The sequence below is a fragment of the Anarhichas minor genome, unplaced genomic scaffold (assembly GCF_050575085.1).
Source record: "Anarhichas minor isolate MPS153535 unplaced genomic scaffold, ASM5057508v1 ptg000010l, whole genome shotgun sequence".
In the NCBI taxonomy this organism is placed as follows: Eukaryota; Metazoa; Chordata; class Actinopteri; order Perciformes; family Anarhichadidae; genus Anarhichas; species Anarhichas minor.
Window position 1 is genome coordinate 2764181 of NW_027466456.1, and position 13617 is coordinate 2777797.

Genomic DNA, 13617 nt, shown 5'->3' on the forward strand with positions numbered 1-13617 from the left:
CAAAGTACGGTAAATATGCAGGGGCCACCTATATATTTTATATATATATATTCTTTTTCTTTTTATATATATATATATATATACATATTTTTTAATTTATATGTGGAGGGAACAAATGATGGCAACCGTTTCCCTGTGACAAGAATGTGATGGTTTGGATCAGTTCATCTGAAGTCCACCACGTTATTTAACTGCACGTCTTATTTGACGTCCGTTTGGTTACATGCCTGTTTTTTTGTCTTTTTGGTGTTGGATATTCTTTGTATATAAAATTCAATGAAACTTTAAATTATATTTTTTTAAAACACGTGTGCAATTTATGAAATAAACCCCAAAATATTTGCAACAGGAGGTCGGACTCCTTTATCCGAGTTTAATAATCAGGTAAACTCTGTGTCACAGCTTGCTTTAAAGTTTCATTGATTCTCCTCTTAATAGCCAATATCAGTGATCATCAGTTATGTGTTTATTAATTATGTTAAGACGGGCAAATATGTAAAAGCACAAAACATTTATAGCCACTTTTGCCATTTTGTACGATTGAACACACCCACGTTTAAAATCGGAAAAAACTGTTTATTGTAGAAAAAGCTAAAGAGGCATCCAAACATTTCATAAATGTTTAAATGAAAATATATTTAAACATATTAACTAAACATAATATTTCTATGAAAAGACTCATTCGGTGTGATTTCTAATAAAACTAGAATTTGTTGTTATGTTCCAAACAGCGGCAGTAACAAAAGGTAAGGCTGACTTGTTTGACATGGTGTTATTTAAATACAAAAGAAGAGCTACTCGGGCACTCTGATCTGAACATTCACGTTAGAACCTTTCGTTAGATGTTAACACTTTTAGTTAACTTTTAAAAAGTTAACTTCATGAAATCTCCCACAACCGAACAAGGCCGTTCATGAAAATGGTACAAAATGATCCAAGAGAGTTTCTTGAAAGAGTGAAATAGTCTCCACGTCCTCGTCAGTTTAGTGGACTCCGGCTTTAAATCCTGGATTCAAACTTTACAGCTCCGTCGCAGGACCCCATTCGACGTCATCCACCTCTTCCTCCTCCTCGGAGCTATCGCTGCCTCGGATCTGTGTGCGTCTGAACTGGACCGCCTGGTGATGATGTGCTAGCCTGTCAAAGAGCAGGACAGAAGGAGGTCGGTATTAGCACATTAGGCTCAATGTGGCTTTACTGTGACGGCCAAAGACAACAAAAAGAAGACTTACACGATGAACTGAGGGCCCTTCCTCTCCTCAGCTGGTTCCTGTGGCGCTGCAGAGCGAGCCTAGAGGAGAGGACACCAAGGGTTTAAACAAGAAGCATTTGGGTTTCTCGTGATTTATCCAATGAAACATTATACAAACAGCACTTTAATGGCTTTTCTGGAGTTTTAGGTGCATTAACAACATATCACATATCTTTAAGAGTGCTGACTACCATTTTCCAAAGCACTTACTGTTATAGTAAGTAGAGACTCTACAGGTGAATTTGTAAATACAGATATCAATATGAAACTTCCTCACTTGATTATTTACATTAAGACAATTATACTCACTATACAATACTCTAAATGATATATGAACAAACCCCTCTGTAAAAACCTTCAGAATATTTACATTTGACAGGATAAAACCAGCTAACGTTTGGCTTTTTTGCTTTAAAAAAAGACTTGAAAATTGGGTATTTTGTCAATTTACTGACTAATCAATTCACCAGCCGATTGAGGCCATCTACCATATACCAAGTGTACTGACACAAATCCATAAAACACAGGTATATCTTCCTTTAAGTAAGAGCAATACCTGTTGTAATTTCTCCTCGATAACAGACAGGCTGGCGTGTTGTGGGCTCTCGGGCTGCACCTCGGCGTACGAAGGCTCGGTCACCGAGTACCGGGTGTAGGGGTCGGGGGCTATAAAATCCGGGGGTCCCTCTGACGGAGTGGTGCGCGCGACCACATCGAGCGCACTGAAATCTGAGTCTGTGAAACTGCGATGAGAGAAGTCTTCTCGGTCGTCCTCCTCAGCGGCGCTGTGAGACGGGCTGTAACTCTCCTGCCGTGCTCTGGGTTCAGGCACGTGCATCAGCGGTGGGATTTCTCTGTGCGAGTGTGTGTCGGATTCAGACTCTGAGTCGAAGGTGGGGCTGTGGTGCACGGCGGCGGGCTCAGATGATCGGGCTAAAGCAGCTCCAGCTACCCTGGAGCCTCTGGGGAGCTCTTCAACGTTCTGACCGGGGTAAGCCTCCTCCAGCTCCTCGTTGTCGGTGTAGATCTCTCCGTCCGTGTCCTCCAGGTCACTGGCAGCACTGAGGTAGTCGGACTGGGTTTGGTCCAGAGCATCCAAGTCCTGTTCTCCACCGCTCTCCAACTGGACAGAAAAACAAATTCAGTCACTAGTTTGCCACCGGACAGACAGCAAGAGACGTTTAACAAACTGTAAAATAGTTTCGCAAGAAATACATTTTAAAATGTTTAAATATAATAAACATCCAATTACATAATAAAGATTTACTCTAACTGAGTAACTTTCATTTTTTTATGTTTTACTTCTGTCACAAAAGACAAGTTTCAGGTGAATTGTAAGTGAGTCAATTTAAGTATCTCATGATCCCTTTTGGGGTGATGACATTTCACAATCATTTAACCATTTAAAACAAAGAGAAACAGGTTTAAATGTGAAATATTTAGGTGTGTGTGTGTGGGGGGGGGGGGGGGGGGGGGGGGATGTTGCTGTGTGTCGTACCTTCACTTCAGACACCCAGACAGGTTTTGACTGTTGGTGGCGGATCTTATCCTTCAGACTCTCGTACCAAATATTGGAGCTGGGCTGCAGGTCAATACGTGCTGGAGGGAGAGTCAGGAGAATAACAAGTATAAACATTGTAAATTGGTACCAGATAACTAAACAAATAAAGAATAAAGAAGCTACTTTTATACAGTCTATTGTACCTTCAATAGTATAATATTACAGGAAACGGACTTGTGTCGTTACCTGAGAAAAGGTGGCTGCAGTGTTTCCTCAGCTTCAGGGCTTGTGTGTAGAGGCGTCTGGAGCTCTTGTTGGAGTTGGGGCTGTACCTCTGCCTGATGGCCTTGACGTCCTTGCGGCTGTGCGGGTCCAGGAACAGCACCATTGGGTGGTACTGGATGTAGTTCAGCCTTTCCACTGCAGTGGGAGTGATGTCCAGAAGAGGGTGCTTGTCCTGGGAAAAGAGAGGAGCAAAAACAGGGCATGAGGGGAAAAGGTAACTAAATATCTACATTTAATAATGTGATTGGTAAGGGACACGTATGTAGATTTGATAACCTGCTTTAAGGGCACAAACAGTCAAATAATACAAGCTTAAAATGACAGCAGTATAACGAGAACGTACCTAACCCCTGTTAAACTTCATCACATTCCCACAAACATTCCCGATATTCGTGTTGAATGCCTGAATGAGAAAGGAACTTTTTTCATTGCTAACGTGAGAGCTTAAAGATGATACTATGTGGAAAACGTTAAATGTTTATCACACATAATTAAAAGTAACATCCAATTAAGGGCAGAATTATGTGAATATACCCCAAAGACTTATACAACAATAACGCAAACACAAATGATCCACTCTGGACTTCCTCAAGCCAGAAGAAAAATTGATTATGTTGTAAGAATGAAGAACCACCATCACTTGGAGTCATCATGTGTGAAATTGTCATAATTAGCACATCAATACTTGAGCTATGGACAAAAACGTGTTAACTGAGGTCACACCAAAATCTAATCAGGACATTCTTGAGTCCAAGTTGTTCCTGAGATATGACTGAAAAGAAAATTCACATATATATATATATATTTAGATAACATATAGGAGTATAGATTCTGCCTTTAATCATTTAACATATATCATAATATCTATTTTATAAATTGAAAAAAATCAAAACATTTGTGTGCCTTGTTATACATCTGTGTGCGTGATTGTGTATAGAGGGACACGTGCTGTGTATGTTTGTATACTGATGCGTTTCTGTTGGTATTACGATTGAAATCTCGATAAAAACAATTTGTTTCTGCTGCTGGCGAACTGAAGACTCACCTTCTCAGCTATTCTCCTCACAGTGTCCAGTTTAATGACTGTGGAGCCGCTGTCTCCTCCTCCACTGCGAGGAACCATGTCTGCCATGCAAAGCAAGACGCAGAGAAACAATGTTTACGATGTGGACATCAGATCCGGAGAACTACAAAAGCTACAAATAGTCTTGTGAGAAAGATGGAAACCAACCTGCCACTTCATATTCATCAGGCATCTCTCTGGCCAGCTTCTCCATGGCAATGTCATTAAGAGGACCCAGAATGACAATGGGTCGTTTGAAATTAGCTGGAGACACAAACAAATCAGGGCTATTGAAACATGATCGACTCGTAAGGACATGGTCACACAACATCATCTTTGTGTGTGTGTGTGAGTGTGTGTGTGTGTGTGTGTTTAATAAACACACCAACCTTCTCTGAGCAGGACTCTCTCGTAGGGCGGGAATTTGCCCTGAATGGTGAGGTGCAGCAGGTCGTCGCGACTCCGGCGGCCGTTCTTCTCGTTCTTTTTGTTCCCTCTGAGCCCCCGTAGCTTCCAGAACTCGGCTCTCGGCCCCGACACCTGCCTCTCTCCGCTCATCCGCTGCGACTGCTCTATGCTGGCCAACGTCTCCGCCCTGCAGGAGATAATGACAAGACGTTAAGAGCTGAACCACGGCTCCTGGTTGAGCTAGAAACCCCAAATCTCTTTTCCCCGACCTGGCCTGGTTGGGGATGGTGCCTTTATCCATCTCGTGCAGGTCGTTCCCCATGCGGCTGGCCAGCCAGTTGCCCAACTTCCCGCGGTGCATCGTGTCCACCACCCTGAACACCTCTCCTCTGGTGAAGCTCAGGCCGATGGGGCCTTCTGCCTCGTGGTCAAAGTGGGTGCGAATGTAGAAGTTGTCGGCCAGGTTGGACTTGATGATCTTCTTATAAACTGAGAGGAGGAGGAGGATTAAGATTGGTTCATACAGTCACTGATCAACAGTAGCTTGATCATCATCTGAGGTTTAGTGATAAACTTACTGTCCATCTTGTTCTGAGTGGAGATTTCAACCTGCTCTCCTCTCTTGATGTTCAGGAGGAAGTTGGCGGCTTCTTCTCGTGTGAAATGACCAAAATCGACTTTATTTACCTGAACAAAGGAGCCGCAAGTTTAAGGAGCGAGACTTTTTAATTCCAAAAAACAATCATCTTTATCTGCGACATCCTTTCTTGTTTGTTTCCTTTTTTCCCCGCTCTCGATATAAAAGTACATACTAATAATTGCATTTATTTTTATTTTTATTTAACAGCAAACAGAGTTAAAACACAAAAAAATCTGTTCATAAAGTGAGTATTTTACAGGCTGATTATAACAAGTTGTGGCTACAAGAGGAACTTTAATTTTGTGTGTATTCCGGCGGTCCCTGTGGACAACAGCGGTAGTGTTTCCGAGCATTAGAGTCCCTTTAGAAAATCGCTCAGTTTTACTGCAGCAGGGTCCGACAGTCTGCTCTGCTCAGTCCTGGTTCTGCAGCACAGAACAAAAGAAACTGTGCTCCCTCATGGTGACCTGCTGACATGCCAAAATAGTGGCTGTAATCTTGAGCTTCAATAACTATATCAGCTAATAATGAACTACTGCAAAGTGTTCAAACTAAAGTATCATTTTCTCACCTGCATGATCTGGTCCCCCTCTTTCATTCCCTCCTCGTACGCCGGGCTGTTTGGCTGAACTCCACCGACAAATATGCCGACATCGTTGCCCCCCACCAGCCTCAGACCCACGCTGCCCTCCTTCGCAAACGACACCGTGTGAAGGTCTGAGCTGTACCTGAGAGCGAGGAGAACAATTAGAGATACGTTCATTTCTGTTGAGATGAATTATGTAGCTCAAAAGACGAGGATGCATATGAATAAATGAGCATTACTCACCCTGGATTAGGTGCTGGGTAAGAGTCTGGAGGTAGGGAGTAGATTGGCTCCTCTGCAGGCTTTGCTAGAAGAGACACGGAAATGATGAGACTCCCTGCTGGTGCTGCTAATGTATATTTCTTTGTTGTCCATTCATTTTAGTATTTAGATTATAAAATGTAGGAAATAAAAGCACAATTCATCACAGCTCAAAGTGAAACCAGCTAGTTTTTACAATACAATCGAAGCTGTATATTTTTGGAGTCATAGGGCAATAAATTTGTCTCCTTTTTCAAAAACGTAGGCGGTGACGGGAGACTTTGGCCAATCACGGGTCATTTCAGAGAGAGGGCGATCCTATTGGCTGTTCTACAAATGCAGACGTACGTACACGTCCCTTCGGTGAAAGCTTGATTCAGTGGCAGAATATCCATCTTCTTTCCATCTCTCTAATATTTAAGCCTTCTCTATTAACTCAACGCTGCTTCGCCTGATATCGTAGCTCGCTAGAGCCTCAAATCACAGTATGTCATCTCCAAGGGCTTTAATTCTTAAAAAGTATGTTAATTCTTATATAAGGGCAACGGGATCACAATCAGGATGCTGATAATGTTTGAAATGAATGACTAGTAATTGTACAGGTTACTGTATGAAGGATGATGAGACGTGTGCACGTGCTAGTGCCCGTCTGGTGGGAGGGGCTTAGGACGGAGAGGGAAGAGCTGCAGGACAACTTTATTTACATTTTTTGTCCAATGACGCCAAAAAATAAACGTCCTACCCGAGCTTTAATCAGTAATCAAACTCAATCAGGTTGTCTCAGTGGTTCTATCTTGAGCCTTACAGTAGGTTGGCGGGCTGCTCTTCGCTGAAATGCCAGACTTCAGGGTGTCCGCTCCATTAGCAGCACGAGGAACTCTGCGAGGAGGAGAAAACATCACCTGTGATATTGGTGTTACAACACATTTCAATGGCATACGAGGAGTTTTTAATGACTCTGATCTGATTTAGATGAAGTGCATGTTCAGCGCTCCGTCGTACCTGTGGCGGCTGACGTCCCGCTCAGAGCTCCCGGACCTCCTGAGATGTGACAGCTGGTCTGACTCTGAGGAATCTGCACAACAGAGACTGTGGTCAGGACCAACTTAGGGCCTTTCTGCTCTAAAACATAAGATGACAACAACGAGGAGGAGAGGATGAGAGTGTGTGTGTGTGTGTGTGTGTGACACAGAGGAGTAAACTGACCATCAGGAGGAGGTCTGGTGGGTGACTGGACGCGGCGAGGAGGCTCCTGCTTCACGGTGACTGACGGGGATTTGATGTCAGGCAGGACTCTGATTGTAAGACAAATACATGTAATTAACTACAAAACGTCATTCAATCATTCCTCTGTCATCTTGTGATACACAACAAAAAGATCATCGTCTGTTAACTGTCAGAAGTGAGAATGTTAATTCAAATATCTCATCAAAAGGTCGCGTCATGTGCACCAGTGTGTGTTTTACAATGTGACAACACGAGTGCTTGGATTAAGCAGATAAACCGGTCGGACATCCTGTCGGTGTCATCACTCACATCTCCACAGTGGAGCAGTTTCCCTCTGCAACAGATACTACTGCAGATGTTTATTAGTGGATGCATTATAAAGTTTCAGCTTTTAATAATCAACTGCTCCATTGTATTCTGTATCATAGTCTCGCATAGCCAGACCTCCACAGCATCAAAGCAAAGGTCTAAACATCATCATTCTGCTACAGGGGGAAGAAATGCTTGTTCAGGCTTGTTTCTTCAAACCAATCACACGAGTCTTGGCCGGTGCTAAGGATGCAGCGACGGTGCCTACAAGATAGAGATAGATCCGATAGTCTACATCCGGTGAGTGAGACGAGTATTTATAGAACACTAATTACAAGCTGCTACAGTGTGTGTTTCCTAAAAACAGGAATAAAGACCATTTAAACACTGAATTGCACTCGTCCTCTTACTGAACATTACTACTAAATAATTGGTTGATGCAATTTGCAGTCTGTTGCGTGTCTTTAAATGTAACATTTTGATGTTGTTTACCTTTTGTTTTTAAGTCCGTTTGTGTGAACAAAAGCTGTAATTTGTCATTAAATCATGAGCATGAGGCCCGTTGTGTTTCTCAGCACCAGAGACTCCACTATGGTGGCTGAACACAAATCACTTATTTGTGAGGAAAAGTTTTGCCAACAGACACCCGTCATGTTGAAGAGAGTCCTCTTCTGACAACAGACATCACAGGTGTGTCTCACCTGTATCTCTTAGCCGTGCTCGACTTCTTGGGCTCCGTAGATTCCCTGCGAGGCTCAGATTCGTAACTGGCCTCCGATTCTGAATCTGAAGGAGCTGCGAAGATCAATAAATGAAATGTGAAACTATTTGAACTGTAAAAACACATTATTAAGAACACATGCTGTGTCATTTGTGCTACATTTAAGGTATAAAACTCAAACAATAACACAGAGATGCTCCCTCCTCAATAGTGCTTACTGACTTAATGTTGAACACACTTCAACCCGAAACCACACACACACACACACACACACACACACACACACACACACACACACACACACCTTTCCGTGGCGGATTGCTGGCAGCGACGCTGGGGGCGCTCCATCGGGGCGTATCCACATGAGGCTGCAGGGCAACACCTGGCAGGACTCTGGAAGAGAAGAGAAGAGAGGGAGGCGGGAGTGAGGGAGGAGGAAGACAACAGATCTCAGTTACGTTTGGAGAGGGGGGGAGGGGCTGTGGCTAATTTGATGAGAGGATGAGACTGAAATGTTGAATATTCACCTTAGTGTCTCTTGGGGGGGGGAGCTCTCTCTTTGATGGTTAGCTGCTTTGTAACTGATCAAGATTAACCATTTAGTGGCATTCGTAGTATTTCCTGATCTACTACTGAGAATTTATATTACATGCTGAGTAATGCGTGCAGATTTGTAATTGGGGAACTATTCTACAGATATTTGATTGGAATATTGCTGCTTCAGCGATACGAGTCCTCTGTTTAATCAGCATTTAGCCACATACAGGAGAGGGACATGTTCAGTGTAAGTCACTTTTATTTCATCGGTTAACAAAAGAAAAACACAAAACACTTGGTACACACAAGAAACACAAGTCAAGCAAAAAAATCAAAAGGCTACAAAATGAGCAAATCAATCAAAATCAAGAGACAGAAAGAGTTTAATAAAATACAATTAAAAAGGTAAATACATGATTAGCTAATGTTTAAACAGGCCAAGCGTGCACAGTCAACTCAGTGTCCCAGTCCGTGGGATGTTGGTGGGTTTCGGGGAGGGGGTGGGGGTGTGGGGGGGTGGGTTGGACCTTCATCTGTACCTGTATCTGCTGAGGGAGTCCTGATTGGACGTGGTGCTCTGCCTCTGAGGACGGGGCAGGCTCACTTCCGACTCCGAGTCAGAGTCTGACAACGAGAAAAACATAAAATATGGCAGAATGAGACAGCAGCAAGTATTGCTTTCACATATTAAAGTTATTCGTCACATTGTTCCGCTTTCTACCACTAAGTAGCTTTAACGCACCATAAAGTTGATATCTGTAATGTTTGGAACATCACATTTCAGGTTCATACTTGTATTTTGGGGGTTTCTAATCTTCACATGCTTACTGTTCAGAAAACACTTTCTTTCTTTTCATCCCGTCTGTCTTGTCTAGTGTCACCATGTCGAGTGTCACCATGTCGAGTGTCACAGACAAACTGCTGGATTGATTTGTAACACAAAACTAAAAACACGGCCGCACACAGAAGTTACTGATTAAAAAGCTCTGCACAGACCACCTCTCCTTTGCTCTGGCTTTAGGGTTATTTGACTGTTGACGTGTTTTTAGCAGCAAATATTCAAAGAAAATATTGTCAAAGAGGCGTCAGATAAATCCGGGATGTATTGTGTACCATAAAAAAGAAAGTTGGATAGTTTGTGTGTGTGTGTGTGTGTGTGTACTGACCTGAGGGCAGGACTCTCACAGGAGAGTTGACCCTCCTTAGTGTCTCGCCACGAACATTGATGGGGGAAGCTCTCAGTCCTCCTCCGAAGGCCAGATCAGGAAGAACTCTGGTGAGGGGGAGTGGGGGAGAGAGGAGTGTGAGGAAAACACAGTTAGAAAATGTCTGGTGGAAAGAAAGATTCCTCATGGTGTTCATAAGAATTGTGATTCTCCAGGTTCTCTAATTGAAGCTTTGAGTTGATTGGAACGATGTGAAAATTTCATGCCACGATTATTCTTGCCAAACAAAATGATATTATCCCATTAATCATTAAAATATGCCTAAAACTCCAAAAAAAAAAAAACTAAAACATACAGCAATCATTTCATTATTTATTTTATGAAGAAACAAATATATATTTTCACGGACAGCTTTTTCATGATTATCCCGGTAACAGATATTCACTAAGATCAACTTATTGCAAGTGTTTTTAATTTTTTTTTATTATTTATTATTATTATTTTTTTATTTATTTTTATTTATTATTATTATTATATTTTTTTTTAAATCGCTATCCACCATAAAATCCGGTGTCGTCTCATCCCTGGAGGTGCATCATCCTTACTTGTATCTGCTGTCTGGACGCGGGCTCCGTCTGCGCGGCACAGGGGAGGTGCTGCGGTCCGAGTCCGACTCAGACACCGGCTTGCGAGGCCGCGATGCGGAGGAGGAGGTGGACCAGTTGGGGACTTGAGGAGAGGAGCGAGGGTTGGGGAGGATGGACATACCAGACAGAGATCTGGAGGAAGGGAATAAAACATTTATTTCTTAACACCTTACCTGACACTTCTTTTGTTTACATGCACTTGAGCAATCTGGATATTGTTGTCGGTTAAACGTGAATAGATGTTTTGTTCTAAGTTGCAAGGTGATAAAATATGATTTTATTGGATGTTTGGGACCTTATTAAATCTCACAATATGATATATTTTTATCTGAAATTTAAACACAGCATAGCATACATGTGATGTGCCCAAACATACAGTTTGATGAACATTTTGTGCATGAAACTGAACTGACTTGTATTTGCTGGAGGGATCCCTCAGGTCCGGACTGTCTCTCCTGACGGGAGGAGAGGCACTGCGGTCCGACACAGACTCAGAGGGAGCTGAAGAAACATCAATCAACAGTAACAATCATCGTTATTGTCTTTTTATTGCACAAACCGTCTAATTGAATCCGTTGGTTGTAGTTCTCGGGGGGGACTGACCTCTGCGAGAGGCGTAGGATTTTACGGGCGGACGAGTCAAGGTGGAGCGCATCGGTGACGAATCCCGAGACTTGGATGGAGGAGGTTCAGCTCTCGTTCTGGATTTAAAAAAAGAAACAATAATAATTATTCAGAAATTCTTCAGTGCTTTGATCCTTAAAAAGAATACTTCACCCACAAAATGACCATTTTTCACATCAATTACTCATCGCGATTATTTGTGGTTTTGGGAGGGGGGGGGGGGGGGGGGGGCTGTGGTGTGTACCTGCGTGTCCGTTTCTCTCTGTTGGGCTGGCGGGACGTTCTGTGAGTCGGAGTGTCTTCATCCAGGTCTGAAATGTCTGATGAGAAACATCAAAATAATTAGTGAGACCAGAAATTCTGCAAAGACGAACTCCTTGATCAACGATTTTCCTCTCATTCACGTCTTTCCTCTTTCACACTGTGGCTCAGAGCTGCTTTCACTCTCACCTCAGCCCACCACGCTCACATTCAACACCCTCCCTCTTTTCCTCCCTCCCTCTCCATCTCCCTCCCTCACCCTCCAGTTCAGAACTGCTGCCTCGGCGGCGGTCGTCGTCGCTGTTGGGGGCGCTGTCCTCCATCTCTGGGATGCTGATCAGGAACTTGCGGTCGTCCCTGAGGACCATCATGGTCAGTTTGCCCCGGCTCTTCTCCACCAGGTGCTTGGTCTCCAGCAGGGACAGATTCTCCGTCGTCATGCCGTTGATCTGGTCGAAGGAGACAAATCATTAAAAAAAAACAAAAAAAAACATGACTTTTACAAATCTGTTTAACAAGAGTTGTTGTGCATCGACATCGTGGTTTTAAGATGAATCATCCAAATCTTAATTCCCACCTTGAGGATGAGGTCTCCCTCCTGTAGCGTTCCTTCCTTCGAGGCCAGGCCTGTTTCCGTCATGTGCTTGATGAAGATCTGACTGCCCAGCTTCAGTCCATACTCTGCAGAAAGAGGAGGACAACAAGAGTTCCACTCAGACATCAGCACTCTCCCCCGTGTGAGTACGTCAGGACAAGCAAACTACGGCTCCCGAAGTCTTACCATCTGTGATTCTCTTCTTGAGCAGTGTAGTCCTGATGGGCTTCTCCACGACGTCCTGACGCGGCAGCCTCTTGTACGCCGTCGACATCAGCGGCAGCGCGTTGCCGTGCCCGTTGCGTACCGGCGAGACGCTGCGGGCGCGGTACCGGTTGCTCTCTCGGTTGTGGCTGCCGTCAGAGTAGCGTCGCTGTCGTCTGGGAGGGTCCGGGTCCAGCAGGTTGGAATGGGAGACGGCCCGAGTCGGTCTGGTGGTCGCCGGGATCTGGATCTTGCGAGGGCGCTTCACCGTCTGGAGGGAGAGAAGACCAGAGAGGGCCAGAGAGTTAGAGACACGAGGTTACAACTCGTCATTTAAGGCGTTTCTTTTGGTCGGCGCTTCCTCTGTACTCACTACGTTTGCTGTCTTGCCACATGACTTGAGGTTCTGAATGGTGTAGGTAGAGTAAACGTTCTCCATAGACACGCCATTGACCATGACGATCTGGTCCTTGTAGCTGCAGAGCACAAGCAGACGCACACGTGAGTCTGGTTCTCATCGGGACAATCGAGTGTTTTTTGATGTAAACAGTTTTTAAAATGTTGCCGCAGTCACTGCAGAAGCCACGGTGCTCAACTTACAACAGTCGTCCAATGGCCGGTCCATTTGGCAGCACATCTGACACCACCACAGCTGTATCCCCGTCGTCTGGGTGAGGCTTGTCCTTGCCTCCTGAAATGGCAAAGCCGAACCCGACTTTGGGATCCTGCCATTACGAGAGAGAGAAGAAAAACAAAAAGCGGCTTTTAGACGGGCAGAAAATGAAAGCAAGCACACGACAGAGTAACACAAACGTACGCAGGAAAGTGAGTGGGCAGAGAGACGGAGGGAGGAAGAGCACATTCCAGTGGCGCTCAGTCTCAGGCAGGACAGTGGAGTGGCAGCTGGTGCTGCGCGGGGTGCAGCAGGGTGTGTCGCTCTGAATTCCTGCTGCAGTCTGTGCCGTGACACCGAGAGGTCTGAAGCTCGGTCCAGCTCAACCCCCGCGAGCCCTTTTAGTAATACTGAAAGGTGATCTCTACATCCAGCATCGACTTTCCCTTGTGTGCTTGTGCAGCCACTCGGCACAGACCGAGCACACAAGATAAGTGCTCTGCACTTTAAGTTTACTTTAGTTCTCTTTGTGAAATTTCATGTTTTACATGTGGAGAAGGAAAAATACATCAATGTCTTCATCATAACACCTTCAGGTCTGAAACGGATACCATTTAAAGCACGTTCTGTATTGCTTATTTAAACAAGACAGCCACTTACTTTGTTTAGTGTTATTGTATGTTGCTCCCATATTGTTAGCTCCTCCATACCTGGTTT

General features: G+C 44.2%; 1 protein-coding gene across 3 annotated transcripts; it reads right to left on the reverse strand.

The window, feature by feature from the left end:
- Positions 1-571: 571 nt before the first annotated feature.
- Positions 572-13617, reverse strand: tjp3 (tight junction protein 3). Of its 3 annotated transcripts, none has more exons than XM_076087554.1 (29): positions 13561-13617; positions 12888-13012; positions 12661-12763; positions 12270-12558; positions 12066-12169; positions 11748-11937; positions 11472-11547; positions 11207-11304; positions 11017-11104; positions 10562-10735; positions 9957-10063; positions 9330-9414; positions 8558-8646; positions 8234-8327; positions 7203-7291; positions 6999-7062; positions 6802-6875; positions 5979-6042; positions 5721-5877; positions 5088-5196; positions 4779-4998; positions 4491-4696; positions 4270-4365; positions 4084-4163; positions 3000-3210; positions 2751-2851; positions 1809-2375; positions 1233-1291; positions 572-1137 (listed from the first exon to the last, which is right to left on the reverse strand). In XM_076087554.1, the coding sequence occupies exons 1-29, from the start codon at positions 13606-13608 to the stop codon at positions 1020-1022; spliced, it is 3885 nt and encodes a 1294-aa protein (XP_075943669.1). In that variant the 5' UTR covers positions 13609-13617; the 3' UTR covers positions 572-1019. The 3 variants fall into 3 exon arrangements, with proteins under 3 accessions (XP_075943669.1, XP_075943668.1, XP_075943667.1); XM_076087553.1 differs by having other exon boundaries at positions 6802-6898; positions 7013-7071; XM_076087552.1 differs by having other exon boundaries at positions 5979-6072; positions 6999-7071.

What these genes read in the sequence shown, in the direction of transcription:
- tjp3 (XM_076087552.1), bottom strand. Translation starts at nt 13,608, where the DNA reads ATGGAGGAGCTAACAATATGGGAGCAACATACAATAACACTAAACAAA. An exon ending in CCGGCCATTGGACGACTGTT is followed by an intron (nt 12,764 to 12,887) that starts GTAAGTTGAGCA and finishes TGTGCTCTGCAG; the next exon opens with CTACAAGGACCAGATCGTCA. An exon ending in TACCCAGCACCTAATCCAGG is followed by an intron (nt 5,878 to 5,978) that starts GTGAGTAATGCT and finishes CCTCGCTCTCAG; the next exon opens with GTACAGCTCAGACCTTCACA.